Source organism: Megalobrama amblycephala, linkage group LG12 (assembly GCF_018812025.1).
Source record: "Megalobrama amblycephala isolate DHTTF-2021 linkage group LG12, ASM1881202v1, whole genome shotgun sequence".
NCBI classification, from domain to species: domain Eukaryota; kingdom Metazoa; phylum Chordata; class Actinopteri; order Cypriniformes; family Xenocyprididae; genus Megalobrama; species Megalobrama amblycephala.
This window is the reverse complement of record NC_063055.1, coordinates 38573451-38590312: the sequence shown is the minus strand read 5'-3', so window position 1 is coordinate 38590312 and position 16862 is coordinate 38573451. Positions and strand designations below refer to the sequence as shown.

Sequence of the window (16862 nt, the reverse complement as noted above, 5' to 3'; positions counted from 1 at the left end):
AGTATAAGTTTATGTCTGATTTAAATGGTCAGGATATTTTATGCAATATATCAATAGCTTATTTAATTTAGGCGTAGCTTATAAAAAGCAGATAGGCTATTTAACATTTCGAAATTACAAGTCTGTTCCTGAAACTTTTAATGGGAGATGGAGAACATGTTCTTGGAATGTCTCGTTCTTTTCCAAATTAGCCGTCCAAGCATGTGGAAAAGGATACAATCGAATCATGAGTTAAATTAAGGTAAGAAAAACACAAACGTGTTACAACGTGTCTTCACACATAAACAACACGTTGGGAAGATGATCGGTTACTCGCACTTCTATGGGGTGTCGTTTTGCTATTTACGATGCTAACTAAGCAATCAGTCGTGTCGATCGTCGCGTACCTTGCCGTGAGCAGAAGCCGCGACCAATGACGTGTGATAAGGAACGTGACACTTTCGTCGCCCCCTTTCTCGCCTGAGAAGCCGCGTGAGAAGCTACGTGACGTCTGCGCCGTGACGTCTGAAGTAACTTTTGCCAGTTGTTATTTTGTAAATTGTCTGAAGTTCTGTAAATTAGTGTTTTTGGTTTGTTTTGAGAAAAAAGAAAAAAACACATTTAACATTTAAGCACCTCAAAATCACTGAATATTTCTCCATTCCTAATTTTGTTTAAATATGTTGACGAAAACATGACCGACACTATTAGCCAATCAATAAAAGATGTGACATTAAAAGATGTGCTATTGCTTAACTTGAAAATGCCTGCGCTTAATGTCAATGACAACCAGAGACAACTAATCAACACATTTCTCCTGTCATAAACACTACTGCTAAGATAATGACATTACTGCATTATCTAAGTAAAACATGTTGTTTCTGTCACGATCACCAGTGAGAGTGCCCTATCAGCCACTAGAGGGCACTCCATCCCGGACTCTCATTTCCACCCATTGCATTCACTACATTACCCATAACGCACTCCCCGGACTCATTATCACCATGTCATTGCACCCAGCTGGATTGTATTATGTTATTAGTGTCTGTCTATTTATACTGAGTTGTTTCTGTCTTTGGTTGTGGTTCGTTGTTTGATGTCATGTGTCTCCTGATTCCCCGGTTGTCTGGTTTGGGTTTTCTTTATGTTATTTTGTTCCTGTTTGTTTGGACTGTCTCATGGTTTTTGACTCTTGCCGGTTCTGTGGATTACGATTCTGGATTTCCCCAATAAATGTCTCTGCTGCAAATGGATCTTCCTCTTGTTTTCATGTGAACCGTGACAGTTTCAGAGTTTTGTCCCCCATAGAAATCCTTTATAAAAAAAAATGCAGGAAGCATTAAAGACAGTTAAATTAAAAGACCAAATTCGAAATTAAAAGATTAATTCAGAGAGCAAGCTATGGCCTATTATCAAACACTTCAATCATGTAATATTTTAATAGAAGTTTTAATTTAAGCTATAGCCTATATAATACTGGAAAAAATAAATACACATGCAGAACAAACTGTCATATCAGTTAAGGCAGCATATTAGAATAAATAAAAATAATTATTCATGGGATAAGCATTTCACATATGTAAATGTACAGTAAAACTATATTGTCAGAACATGGTTAAAGAAATTTAATGGTTATACATTCAAAAGTATGGAAACAAATAAGCTTAAAAATAAGGAATATAAGCTTAAAATATTCCTTATCCTGTGGCTCCCTCTATTGGACAACATTTTCAGGTGAACCTCTTGAAAATGCTGATCGTTAAGAAATTGCGGTTAGCTTCCCAAGCATCAATAACTGTATTTGGCTTCGACAAGTCTGAGACTCCCGGCCTGAGATTGTGTCCCAGACGGCAATAATTAGTTCGTGAATATTTGTAAATATTCATGGCTTAAACAGCTGGAAAATTGACTGCAGTTCTGTGGATGTTTTTTCCCAGGCAGGGTTATAAACTAACAAAAACTAAAACTATTAAAACATTTATGCTAATCGAAATAAACCTGAATATAAGAATATATATATATATATATATATATTAGTAAAACAAACTTAAACTAAACGAAAACTAGAAATGTTGCCTTGTGGATGTCATTTCGTTTTTCCCCTCTGACTTTCAACCGACGAGATCATTATCTTTTCATTAACCGACAAAGTAAAATAAAATTAGAATTCAACGAAATTACAATGGATACGTGTCTGTGACCCATTAATAAAATCCCAGGGGTTTCATTCGTTTTAGCCTACATGAAGGAATAGCAGAATAAACAACAGAATGTGAGGATTCATCATCATCATCATCATCATCATCATCATCTTCAGGCACCTGCAGTGCTTCTGAATGGAGAAAAACGGGATTAAATCCTAAAGGAATAAATAACCTATGCGCAAATTTATTTTACCTAATAAACATATTAACAAAATATAATTCTTTTTATATTCTTTGTTTTACAGGCAATTTTTTTTATTTTTATTGTGAGTGTACAAAAATAATAGGCCTATTTAACCCTTCACAGATTCGAAATGTGTTACATAAAGGTGACCATAAATGTCTGAGTATTTTATTTTTTTCCCGCTTTTATAAGAAAATATAAGTGATCGCGCCGGCGCCTCACACGCACACACATTATTTTTATGACTGAGCACTGTTCTTAATTCACTTGCCCAGCAACATCACCTAAAATATAACTAAAGCTTAAATATAGTAATTCAATTTATTAGACAAATCGAATACAAGCACATGAGAACAAATAAATAAGTCTTCTAATAATAATTAATGCAACACATCTCAAACGAGCGTGTATAACCATGCAATATATATTTGTTTATTTCGTTGTTCTAACCTTAAGGTTGTTTATGCCATTGCAGCACTTTTCCATTATTTTTCTAAGTAAACATGCGCTTAAAAAAAATAAAAAAATAAACACGTTTGACCGTCGAGCTCGACTCTGTGTTTTATTTGTTTAGCTGCTTCAAGCCAAGCGCGCACTTGCAGTGTTACCATGGCCACTTATATGCATTTTTGGGCTTGTTATTATTATTTTCCATATTAAGAGGTGAAGGCCTTAGTTCAGCTGGAATGGCCGGTGTGTCCTTTGAACGGAGAAAACTCAGCTGTTAATTCGGTGCTTGCTCAACAGAGGTGGCCGGAGGAATGGCCAAGCTTCAATCAGGGAGACAGATTTGTAATGCTTCCTCCAACTTATGAACATTTACCTTAAAGCTTCCGTTGGGCAAAATAGGAATAAAGCTAAAATATCATTAGTGTTATCCACACATACCACATGTTAGTCCACACGTACGTTATCCAGGCGTTTATCCACACGTACGTTATCCAGACGCAAAGTAAAAAAATATACTTTGTCAACTACGTCGCCGCCATCGCCGCTGCGCACTTTGAGCGCAGCTCCAACACGTGACTGTGACGTCTAACGTCTCATATCTTACGTCTGATGCCTGAATACTATGGGATTTTGGCCAGACGGCTGGCGTGCGTATACACGTTAGTTCTCCTCTCAGTTTGCTTAGCAATCATCAAATTTTGTTGAATTCACCCCTCATACACTTCCGACCGGTCGCCATAGGAACGCGTTAACAACACGTAAGCACGTGTAGGAACGTGTTACATGAAATAAATATATGATGTTATTTCGCTAGGTGGCGACAATTGTCTGATAAAATATATTTTATGTATCATTGTATCATTTATTCAAGAGATCCGTTCAAAAATTCAAGGCTGTGGAAATAAAGTCTGTTGTTTATCCTTTTGATATTTCATTTTAAAAAGTGACTGTCTATCGTGTTCTGATCTATCCCTTTACATTTCCCTTCATTTGTAAAATTCAAAATTCACCTCTGCAATTCTTCAATTCATGACACATAAAAAAAAAAGTCTAATAGAAATGTATAGAAAATATGCTTGACACTTTTTTTTCTAGTTTATGGCAACTAGTTCAACCATTTTGCATTAAATGACTCATGCAAGGAACTAATGTTTTGAGGGGTAAAACTATTCATCAGGGAACAAATATCATATTTAATCTACATGACAATTGATGAATTAGGAAACAGCAGACACACAATCAATTGCATGAGTTTACCAAAGCATTTTCAGTTTTTTTCAAGAGAATGAGAAATTGCTTTTATGATACAGCAACACACTTCTACAGAATGTAAAGTATAAGTTATATAGACAATATATTTTCTAAAAGGCAATATTGACTTTTGAGCTCGGGTAGGCTACATAGCCTACCTTTAATCAACCAAATCAATCCTAGTTTTTATTTGTGTGTGTAGACAGATAATTTTACAGATAATTAAAGATAATTTTGTCACCAAATCTCATTCAACTGAGATGAAGGAAAGAGGGTAAGAGCAACTGTCCACTAAAGGAATTGTAATGTTAATCTTTCATTCAAAAACATTTTAAAGGCTCTCCTGAGGCTTCACCTGATGTCACCTGAATATTCTGTTGATTTCATGGGGAAAAGGATAAAGACACTCTGATGATATACTATAGGCAATTACAATAATTAACAATTTATTAATTTAGAGTGTCTTGCATGGACTGTGAACATTGTACAGCAGGCAATAAAATTAACAATAAAAAACAAGTTAGAATGATAATATAGGTCAAATTAAGAATATAGAATGTCTGTATGGACAGTTTGCTTTTTGAAAGTAAAACAATGGAGGAGCACATGGATTCAGGAAAGAAATATGTTTGTGTTAGTGTTGTTTTAGATGTGTATTGCCTGTAATGTCCAGGATTTAGTATTTAGGTATAAAATATCTTTATTTAGTGCCTATAATGTCCATTTATAGTCTACACATCAGCTTGGCACCTTACATGGTTAAAAAACAGTTAATTTCAAGACGCTGGCGTCACGTCAGGTCCTCACGTGGGTCGACACGTTCAGTTAGACGCTCAAAGTACAAGACGTTCAGATAGATGTTCAGTTTGACGTTCGATCGTTCGGTCGGTTGTTCGGAAGCTTGATTTTGGCACGGACTCCGTGCCATAAAGACGTTCGAATAGACGTTCGGTTTGACGTTCGATTGATCGGTTGGTCGTTCGGAAGCTTGATTTTGGCACGGAGTCCGCTCCATAGTGCATTGGCTCACACACTGCACTGAGCCGTGTGAGGACCGTGTTCTGATACGTGTTCACGAAAAAATAAATAAATAACTTCACTGCTACACGTGAATCACGCGTGAACGTCTGACTCGACACTTCACTGCCACACGTGATTTACGTGACGTCTGCGTGACGTCTACGCCTCGTCTGTGTCTTAAAATGAATAGATTTAATAGCGAAAAATTAAGACGTAAGTGAGACGTTCAGTGAGACGAGTGCATGTTACAACGTCATATTAATGAGCTTGTCCGAACGTCATACATTTCCAGTTAGATCAATGGATTTTCTGGAGAAACTGTCTGGTCCGTCTGTGCTGATCTGCTCTGACTCGCTCTCATCTGCTCACGCTGAAAGCAGCGCCGGCGTGACCAGTGGGCAGTTGTCAGATTTCATTGGTGATTTCAAATATGATATTTAATCGAAAGCTTGGCAAACAGTTTTAGAGTATTTGATGTTTCCCCATTCAAAGAGATGAGCAAGAGCAGCCAGAGAAACACTAACACTAAAACAGTCAAGAGTCAAACTGCCTAACTGAAGTAAGCACTGACCTCGATCACGGTGACATCAAACCAAACTTATTTTCAACAAATCATCAACATCTAAACCTCTGGTAATTCTCAATAAAAACTTTTGTAGATGTATGTCAGAAATAAAGTCAATCTGGTTTGTAATGTGAAGCTGGTAATGCAGTTTTTGGAGTTGTTTAATGACATTGGAGCTTGACATCAAAACAATTTTGTGTTTAGACATCAACCTGATTTTAATTTTCAATCAAAGTTTGACATCTGTGGGTGATGTTGAAGTCCACATCCAGTGCCCGGTGGGAAACTTCCCTCTAAAAACTTTATAAGAACGTTAGGGGATAATGTTCTAACAATGTTATCACTAAACATTTTTACAATGTTTTAAAATAATGTTATCCTACATTTTTAGGAGAATATTCTGGGAACAAAAATAAAACTTGCCACTCTAAACATTACCAGAACATAGCATAATGTTCTCAAAACATTTCTAGTTGGGTTAGCATTATTTTAACCTTGTACGGAGGTTCAATGAATGTCTATGTTGGACATGCAGAAGACGTCAAAAAAAGACATCTTAAAAACTTTCATTCTGGCTCCTCAGTGGACGTCTGTTCAACGGATGACTTTTGTGACAAAGACATTGAAAAGATGTCTTCTGGACATAGCTTTGTTCAGTGGGTTACATTGTCACTTGTCAGCATCTGCAAATGGCTGAAGATCTTGCGGTTTGAAAGCGTTTAGTGTTTAGTTCTCTCTGTGTCTGTTAATCTCAGATCAGTGTCTGGTGTTGCAGCATTAGTGTGGTCATTTGGATACAGTAGAAGTGCAGGTTTTAGTGCTGCTGTGAGTCCTTTTACCACACTTGTACTATAGTTAACTGCAGTTAATGGTGCTCATCCAGTGACCCTCAATGCACTGTATTATTCAGTGTGAAACCACAGGCTTAATTTCAAACAAACAGCTTGCAATTCTGTTTTCTAAGTGTCTGTGTATCAGCAAACATGAATTCTGGGTAGTGAATGACATCAGAAACAAGTATTGGTAACACTTTACAATAACAATAACAAAACTAAAATGTAAAAATACTTTTTCAGCGAAAAAACGTAAAATATTTATGAATCTTTCATGTCATAAAGATATATGTATAATTTCCCTTTTATCGTTTTATAGATAAATGTAAGATCCCTAAACCCCATCCCGAACCTAAACATACCCATTTTATACAGAATGTTAATAAAACATAATGGACATAAATTTTTAGGAAAATTAGTTTTTGTAAAAATATAACATTAAAACAATATTTTGAGCCATTAATCCTACACCTACCCCTAAACCTACGCATAACCATTTCTTAAAACTATAATTGTTATAAATAAAAGAATAACAGACAAACAAGCGTAATCTCTTCTTTTTTTTATCTTTTTTTGCGAAAATATCAAAAGAGGTACCAAAAGTACTTCAAATGATGATGAGTTGCAGTCACAGTCCTCTCTGGCGGTAATAGTTTTTTATAGGGTACAGAGCGGAATTTAACTTAATCCATGAAAATATGATGAATCCGGCTTCTCTCCGTGAAGGTGTGCACTCATTTCAAATGTCAGTCCACTGAAAAACAGCATGTCGCAATCTGTGACGAAGCAGGTGAGAACCAATGAGCGTTCGATATCAGTGCCGTAAACCGTGTCGTAAAGGTTCTGGAGGGCGCAACTTTCAAATTTGAATAACAACGAGTGTGGGCTTTGACTGTGACGGCCGCTGCTGAGAGATCGCCGGATAAAGGGCTGAATTTGGATTTGTTCCTTGCAAACATGGATTCTAAAGATTTGGAGTACAGTGAACAAATAAAATTGATGTGATTTGTTCATTTATGTTGTGCTTTGGTGTATCTTATGTATTGTCAGTCGCTGCATATGAGAAAACACCTTCTGTGTCAAACAAACTAAATATTACAAAATGGTTAAAAAATTACATAAATTTTATTCATTTAAATGCTTTGTTGAAGGTAAGTCATATTAATAAAGGGTCTACAAATGTTAGTAACATCAGTTAATGTTGAAATATTGTACAATAAGGTTCACAAATTCCATTAATAAATGCTTTGATGAATGTAAATAATAATAGTAAAGTGCATATAAACATGAACAACATATCTGTTAATGTTCAGATAGTTTCCACTTCAGAATTATGTTTACAGGCCAAATCAATGCCTTATTAATAAATAATGCTGATAAGGTACACAATGGCATTTTTACCTTTAGGGAAGATGGTGAGTTAGAAATGTTTACCCTTAGTGTGTCAACTGCTACATAAACTAATGTAAATATGTACAGTACGTTAACCTTAAAACATTAAGGCTATTTACAGGCTTTGTTCATGATTAGTTCATGTTATCTATTGCATTAACTAATGTTAACTACTTGCGCTGTTAACGTGAATAGACGCATTAGTATATGCGTGAGTTAACATTAACAAAGATTAACTAATGCATTAACTACCGTTAACTAATTGCGCTGTTAACATGATACAAGTGTTAATGTTAACAAAGATTAACTAATGCTGAACAGAGGTGTTGTTCATGGTTAGTTAATGTTAACTAATGCATTAACTAATGTTAACCTTATTGTAAAGTGTTACACAAGTATCTGTATCAGTGTTGTCAAGTTCTGTGTGTACAAAAACAATTTAGAAATTAATTTTTCCATTTTTTTTTTAATATAAATTCTCAGAAACATCATCACCACCACCACCATCATCATCTGCTTCTTCTTTTTCATCAGTCAAAACTTCACCAAGCACAGTTGTTTCCAGTACTTCTACATCACTGGTGTCTCCAAACATATCAGCAGGTGATCTTGTGCTGAAATACAAACATGATCAATGGGTGTTGCTTGTGAGGAGGACTGACCCGCCCCCCAGCGGCTGAAATATATTACTAAACATAGAAATAAATTATATTCCACTCTAAAATAAATATTGCATTTAATACATTTTAAGTAGCTAATATATGAAAATAAATAGCAATTATAACCTTATCAGTCTTGCATATTGAGTTAATCTGCATTTTGGTGGTTTGATATGGAATGCCACAGCTGCTGAAACAAGAAATAAATAAATACATAAAAAAATGTAAAAAAGAAATGTTAAATAAATAAATAAATAAATAAATAAATAAACAAAAGAAATGTAAAAAATAATAAAGAAATAAGTGTGTATTTCCCTATTTATGTTTAATTGTATTTCCCCACATTTATTTATTTATTTTTTGTCATTTATTTAGTTATAAATCTATTTATTTATGTCCACTTTTATTTATATCCACACTTATTTATTGATATATTTTTTATGTATACATTTATTTCCACATTTATTTATACATGTCTTTGACCTTATGGTAATGAGGGAGTCATGTTTTACTTCAGACATAGTAATTAATCTTATAGTGGCAAGGGCGAAGCTTTGAGGCCACAGTGACACTTGTGGTGGGACCAAATGAAATGCAAGAGGTTTGTAGACATGTCTTTGCAAGTTACAGAGGGAAAGAATGACTTAGTGTGTACTCACACTACACAGCAAAATCCCTAGAGTTAAATCAATTCTGCTCAGAGTACATATGGTCCCTCTCTATATAGTGTTAAAGTAACACTAAAGCAGAGTTAAAGTTAATTAGATAATTAAGTGATTAATTAAGTGATGATTGAGCATTAGTGATGAACACCTGCTGTTAACAAGCAAAATCACTGAAGAGAAACAGGAACTACAACTGACTTCCAGCCACAGCCTAAGGGTGTACTCACAATAGTGTCACGGAAAAGAAGACTGGATACAAATGCAAGTTAATATCTCTTTAATAGAGCTTCACGCCAGGTAAGTAGACAACAAACACACAGCAGCAACACAGACAGCAGGAGAGGGGTAACACAGGGACTTCGATGGGCGATGAAGTGTCCGTGATGAATGATGGTCCTGAATGGTGAGTCAGTGTGTCCGTGTGAGAATCCGTGAATGAAATCCAGAACGAGTAATCCAACGAGACAGACAGGAAACAGGGAACAGCGACGAGAATCCAATCCAGGAACAAGAAACACGAGAAACAACGGGACAACACCAGGACTTCAACAAACGATCTGACAAACATGAGACGAAAGACAAGGCGTTATATAGGCAGGTGTAATGATCGACAGCTGCCGCTGATCACCAATCAGCGGCGACGCCCACACAGAACAATCAAGTGACACATCCCAAAACCTACACACAGACAACAGTATGAGACAGCGGATTAGTGAACCGTGACAGTACCCTCCCTCCTAGGAACGCCTCACGGCGTTCCCAGAACTCCTTACCTGTTGATTGTAATCATCAATAAGGGAGTGATCCAGAATGTCCCTAGCAGGAACCCAACTTCTCTCCTCCGGACCGTAACCTTCCCAGTCCACCAAGTACTGGAATCCGCGTCCCCTCCGCCTAGAGTCCAGAATACGATTAACCGAATAGGTTGGTTCCCCGTCTACGAGTCGCGGCGGAGGAGGAACCGGAGTAGGCGGATTAAGATGAGAACGGAAAACAGGTTTAATTTTGGACACATGAAAGGCGGGATGAATCCTCCTGTATGCCGGAGGAAATTTGAGGCGGACTGCCACTGGACTAATAATTTTAGTGACAGTAAACGGGCCAATGAATTTGGGAGCAAGCTTATTGGCAACGGAGCGGAGCGGAATGTTCTTAGTAGAAAGCCACACTTTTTGACCCACGACGTATACGGGAGGCTTCGACCGGTGGCGATCGGTCTTAGCCTTGGTACGCGCCCTCACTTGCAGCAGAGTCTCGCGGGCTCTGTTCTAAGTGTGGCAGCACCTCTGGACGAAGGCGTGAGCGGAGGGGACCGTGACCTCGGACTCCAGACTGGGAAACACAGGTGGCTGGTAACCTAGACTACATTCAAATGGAGAAAGGCCCGTAGAAGACACTGGCAGTGAATTGTGAGCGTACTCAATCATAGAGAGTTGTTGACTCCAGGAGGAAGGATTCTTGGACGCCAAACATCGCAACATTCGCTCTAAATCTTGGTTGGCCCTCTCAGTCTGACCATTGGTCTGGGGATGGAACCCAGAGGAAAGACTAACCGTCGCCCCCAGTAACTTACAAAACTCCTGCCAGAATTTGGACACAAATTGGGGACCCCTGTCAGAAACCACATCCACCGGGAGGCCATGTAACCGGAAGATGTGATCAATGACCGCAACCGCTGTCTCCTTAGCAAGGGTAATTTGGCTAAGGGTATAAAATGGGTCGCCTTCGAGAATCGGTCCACCATGGTCAAAACAACCGTATACCCTTGGGAGGGTGGGAGGGCGGTAACAAAATCTAGTGCGATATGGGACCAGGGTCTCGAAGGGACAGACAGAGGTTGGAGTAACCCATCTGGAGGTCGGTTGGAAGTCTTACCAGTGGCACAAACTGAACAAGCCAAAACAAAACTGCGAATATCACGAGCCATAGCTGGCCACCAGAATCGTTGCTTGACTAAAAACCTAGTTCGATTAACCCCTGGATGGCAAGCCACGTTGGAACAATGACCCCACTTGATAACGCAGGACCTTAGCCCCTCCGGCACAAACAAACGGTTCGGTGGGCCTCCGGGCGGAGGCGTTACCCCTTCTAAGGCCGCTAGGACCTTCGATTCGACCTCCCATGTAAGAGTGGAGACCACTAACGTCTCGGGAAGAATACACTCGGGAGTGGACGGGCGTTCGGAAGGGTCAAAAATATGAGAAAGAGAATCGGGCTTGATGTTTTTGGAGCCCGGGCGGTACGATAGAGTAAAGTCAAAACGTCCGAAAAAAGTGCCCACCGAGCCTGCCTAGAGTTGAGCCTTTTAGCCGATCGTATATACTCTAAATTCTTGTGATCAGTCCAAACAATAAAGGAAACCCCCGATCCCTCTAACCAGTGACGCCATTCTTCCAGCGCTAATTTGACTGCCAACAACTCTCTGTTACCAATGTCGTAATTGCGTTCGGCGGGAGATAAACGATGCGAAAAATACGCGCATGGATGCATCTTGTCGTCTGAGGGAGATCGCTGGGAAAGAACTGCACCCACCCCCACCTCTGACGCATCGACCTCCACCACGAACTGACGCGAAGGATCAGGGGCAATCAAAATAGGAGCCGAAACGAAGCGGCTCTTCAGTTTGGCAAATGCAGCGTGGGCTGCATCTGACCACCTGAAGGTCGTTCTGGGGGAGGTCAAGGCGGTCAGAGGCGCGGCTAGTTGGCTGAAATTGCGAATAAAACGCCAGTAAAAATTAGCGAAACCCAGAAACCGCTGTAGGGCCTTACGGGAATCTGGGTTTGGCCAATCCACCACAGCCTTAACCTTGTCAGGATCCATGCGAATTCCCTCAGACGAGACGATGTACCCTAGAAAAGAAACAGACTGTGCATGAAATTCGCATTTCTCCGCCTTGACAAAAAGCCCATTCTCTAGCAGCCGCTGAAGCACTCGTCTGACGTGTTGAACGTGCTCCTGGAGAGACGATGAAAAAATCAATATGTCGTCCAGGTAGACATATATGAACTGGTCAACCATGTCTCTCAACACGTCATTGACGAGTGCCTGGAAGACCGCAGGCGAGTTGGACAGCCCGAAGGGCATGACCAAGTATTCAAAGTGCCCTCTGGGGGTGTTAAAAGCGGTCTTCCACTCATCCCCCTTCCTGATGCGGACCAAATGATAAGCGTTCCTTAAGTCCAATTTAGTGAAAACGGACGCTCCTTGCAACCTCTCGAAGGCTGAAGACATCAACGGCAAAGGGTAGGTATTCTTTACCGTGATGTTGTTCAGCCCCCGGTAATCAATACAAGGTCGCAAAGATCTGTCCTTCTTCCCCACAAAAAGAACCCCGCCCCCGCTGGAGATGAGGAAGGGCGGATGAACTTAGCCGCTAGAGAATCAGAAATATATTTCTCCATGGCCTCCCTCTCGGGAACAGACAGAGAGTAAAGTTTGCCTTTAGGCGGAGACTTACCGGGAACTAAATCTATCGCACAGTCATAGGGACAATGAGGAGGAAGAGAAGCAGCCCGGGACTTACTGAACACTTCCTTCAGATCGATGTACTCCATGGGCACGTTAGACAAATCCACCGCCTCCTCCTGTAAAACAGAAACAGACATTGTGGGACAAGCAGACAAAAGACAAGACTTGTGACACTGGGTGCTCCACTCAGTGATGGTTCCTTGTTGCCAGTCGATGCGGGGATTGTGTTTGGTGAGCCAGGGATGTCCAAGAACAACAGGTGCATGAGGTGAGTCCATGAGCAGAAATTGGGACTTGTCAGTGTGATTACCAGATGTGACGAGGGTGATGAAATCAGTAGTATGGGAGACACTGGGAAGAGACTGTCCATTGAGAGCGTTGACTGATATGGAGTGCGTCAGAGGTGATGTGGGTAAACCGTGTTGTCGTGCGAAAGAAATGTCCATGAAGTTGCCCTCCGCCCCAGAGTCCAGAAGTGCGTCGCAGGTGATGTTATGCGTTGCCCATCTCAGTCTTACCGGGAGGAGGGTGGCTGCCGAGGACTTCTCGGCGGAGATCCCGCCCGATAGTAGCCTCGAGTTTACTATCGGGCTTGGTCTTTTACCGGGCAGGTCCTGATGATATGTCCTGACGCCCCGCAGTACAGACAGAGACCCTGGGACCTCCGCCTCTCTCTCTCCTCCCGGGAAAGCCGAGCTCTCCCCACCTGCATGGGCTCAGGATCGGAAACAGGACCGACCGTATCCACCACGGAGGAAAAACGACTGCTGCCTCCGCTGTGCTTCTCTCCAGATTCTTCTAAAAGCTCTAACCTCTGTAAACGAGAGTCCACACGTAGAGCGAGTTCAACCAGTCCATTGAAGGTCTTAGGTAGGTCCAATGCGTAGATTTCACGGTGGATACGATCGGCCAGCCCATGCAGGAACACATCCCACTGCGCCTCCTCGTTCCACCGGCACTCCGCCGCGAGGGTGCGGAACTGAATGGTATAGTCGGCGACCGTGCGGTTGCCCTGTTTCAGGGCGGTGAGTTGACGGGCGGCCTCCTTTCCTGCCACCGCACGGTCGAACACCCTCCTCATCTCGGCGGAGAGTGCCGGGAACGAGGAGCAGCATTGATCTTGATTCTCCCACACCGCCGTTCCCCAGAGTGCCGCCTTTCCGGTCAGGAGGGTTAGAACAAACGCTACCTTAGGTGTGACAAATAGGTGTTCTGAACCGTGACCGAGCTCGTTTGACCCTCAAAGCCCGGGTCGTTTGACAAGTGTGAGTGTTCCGTTCCGTGCCCTGGCGTGGTTCGTTTAGCCAGCCCTGGCCCGCTTGGAAGAGGTGGGCCAGATCACATTTCAGATGGGCTCGAGTGCGGTTTGCATGCAGTGTAAGCACTAACCGTGCCAGAGCACGGAACAGCTACTTCTTTTGTGTGCGTTACTGTCATCATTACAACGACAAACATCTTTATTACTACTCTGATAGTGCACTTATCAATTCATGTAATTAATTTGAGGGTATTTGGGTTTATAACGGGTCTGATTCTCACCTTATTGATGAACAGAAATTGTAGTTTGCGAGTAAAGCTGCAAATTCCACCATTAACGTCAGCTGCTGTAATAATCCTCTGATAAGTGCAAGTGAAAATCGATGCGCAGCATAAATGATAAATATATTAGGCAGTATCTTAGCTGTAATGCCACACCAGCAGAGGGAGCCCTCGCCTGAGTATTGACTGTGTCCTATTCCGTCTGCTTCTATTCTTACTTCCTGTTTGCTCAGTATTTCAGGGAGTGGCTATGCACCTGCCCTTTGCAAAGTATTGCCAGTCTAACTGCCTTACCGAGCGTTTATCACTAATCCTGCCTGTTTGCCTTGTGTATGATTCTGCCTGTTTACCCTGTTTACGTCTGTTGGATTTTCCCTTTGCTTTGGTAGCCTGATTCGGACTGATTATTGTGTTTGGACTGTTTGCCTGTTTCCACTCCACTTCCCTTTGGATTACCCTTGTGTTTTGGTTGCTCGACTGGACGGCTTTCCTGTTGTGACCCGCTGCCTGGCTTTACGTTCCTGCCCTTTAATAAACTCCGCAAATGGATTCTAACGCCGCCTCAACTGAGGCCAGCGGAGGTTTCCAACTTGCAAACGACGTTTGACTACCAAACTGAAGTTTTAAAGGGCTACCAAGATCAACTCGCTAAACTTCAGTCTGTCAACGAACACCTGACGCATTACATCCAATCTCTCCCATCGAACACACCGAAGACGGTAAGCTTTGCGTTACCAGATAAATTTGATGGATATGCGGATCAGTGTAGAGGCTTTATTCGGCAAGTGAAGATTTACTTTGATAACCAGGAAGACAAGTTTGTATCTGAGGAGAAGAAATGTGCTTTTATGATTACACTGTTATCAGGGAGAGCTTTGGACTGGGCCGCGGCAGTTTGGGAAACAGATGTACGCTTCAGAACGTCTTTTGATTATTTCATTCGACAACTGCATGAAGTCTTTGAAAATCCCGCTGGGGGCAGGGATGTGTCAGGGTCTCAAGGTATGTCTCAAGGTAACCGCACCGTCGCGGATTACGCCATTTTGTTTAGAACGCTCGCGGCTCAGAGTGGATGGAACGACATTTCATTGAAAGCTGTCTTTCAATGAAGCCTTAACCCAGACTTACAAACTGAGTTGGCATGTAAAGGAGAGGATTTATCATTTTCTGAATTTGTGACTACTATAAGCATTGATAACCTGATGCGGCAAACACCGAAGCGTAAGAGTGCGAGGGAACCATGATGCTTTTCGCCGTCGGTCTTGCCGTCGATGACGTCATCTACCAACGAATCCAGTGACGAGCCCATGCAACTAGGGGTATTTAGACTCTCAGAGGAGGAAAGAATGAGACGACGTCAGCTCCGTCTATGCTTTTACTGCTGTGAAGCCGGCCATCGCAGTCAGGGTTGCCCACATAAAGCCCAGACAACCTCACGGGTAAATATTGAATACTTTTCACTACTCAGTAATAGATCTTTCAAGCTCCCTATTGAAATAAAAACTGAAGACGTATCTATCTCATTGACAGCGATGATAGACTCTGGGGCAGCTTTGAACCTCATACACCAAGATCTCATCAAGAAATACAACATTGCCACCCAACCATGCAACCTTCCCATCAAGATCAAGGCCATAGATGATAACACCATTGGGGAGGGGATCACCCAGCAAACCAAGCAATTAACTCTTCAAGTGGGTTTATTCCATCAAGAGCTAATCTCCCTATACGTCATTGACTCACCAAAGCATGAAGTAATCCTTGGATTTCCATGGCTATCCATCCATGACCCCATTATTTCCTGGCATCAGGGTGAGTTGACTAATTGGTCCAACTTCTGTAGAAATCAGTGTTTTTCCCAAGTCCCCCAACCATGTTTAACCACGAGTATTGAAAGCCCAGAAACAAACAAAACTGTTAACATCCCCAACTGTTATAACGATCTGGCAGAAGTCTTTAGCAAAACCAAAGCTACGCAATTACCACCTCATCGCCCCTGGGACTGTGCTATAGAGTTACTGCCCAATGCCATGCCCCCTAAAAGTAAAGTCTACCCACTGTCCAGAAAGGAGACCCAGGCCATGGAAGATTATATCGAAGAAGCACTAAGCTCAGGTTTCATCCGACCCTCCACTTCTCCAGCTGCCGCAGGGTTTTTCTTTGTCGAAAAGAAAGATGGGGGTTTGAGGCCTTGTATTGATTATAGGGGCCTCAATAATGTTACTGTTAAGTTCCGCACCCCCTTCCATTGGTTCCCTCAGCCCTGGAGCAGCTCCGCGAAGCCACCATTTACACCAAACTTGACCTACGGAGCGCTTATAATTTGATCAGAATCAAGGAGGGTGATGAATGGAAAACTGCCTTCCTCACCACTAGGGAGCACTATGAGTACCAAGTTATGCCGTATGGGCTTGCCAACTCTCCCGCCGTATTCAAGTCTTTCATCAATGAGATCTTCCGGGACCTTCTGAACCAGTATGTAATAGCTTACATTGATGATATTTTGATCTACTCAAAATCCAAAGATGAACACGTCAGCCATGTCAGAACAGTCCTTGCTCGTTTACTCACTAACCAACTATACGTTAAGGCAGAGAAGTGTGAATTTTACATCCAACAGACTTCATTCCTGGGCTACCACATCAGCCAC

The 16862-nt window shown here is 41.5% G+C and overlaps 1 protein-coding gene across 2 annotated transcripts in view; it reads left to right on the top strand.

The window, feature by feature from the left end:
- The window catches only part of LOC125280491 (polymeric immunoglobulin receptor-like), a 57631-nt gene that overhangs the window by 25732 nt on the left and 15037 nt on the right, over positions 1 to 16862 (top strand). The window contains exon 5 of one of the 2 annotated variants that reach the window (XM_048211063.1): positions 8362 to 8623. The exons of the other annotated variant lie outside the window; for it this stretch is intronic. Coding sequence (XP_048067020.1) covers positions 8362 to 8558 — 197 coding nt within the window. The 3' untranslated portion in view covers positions 8559 to 8623. Of the gene's footprint in view, positions 1 to 8361; positions 8624 to 16862 lie in introns of those variants that run through there. 2 annotated transcript variants of the gene reach the window in all.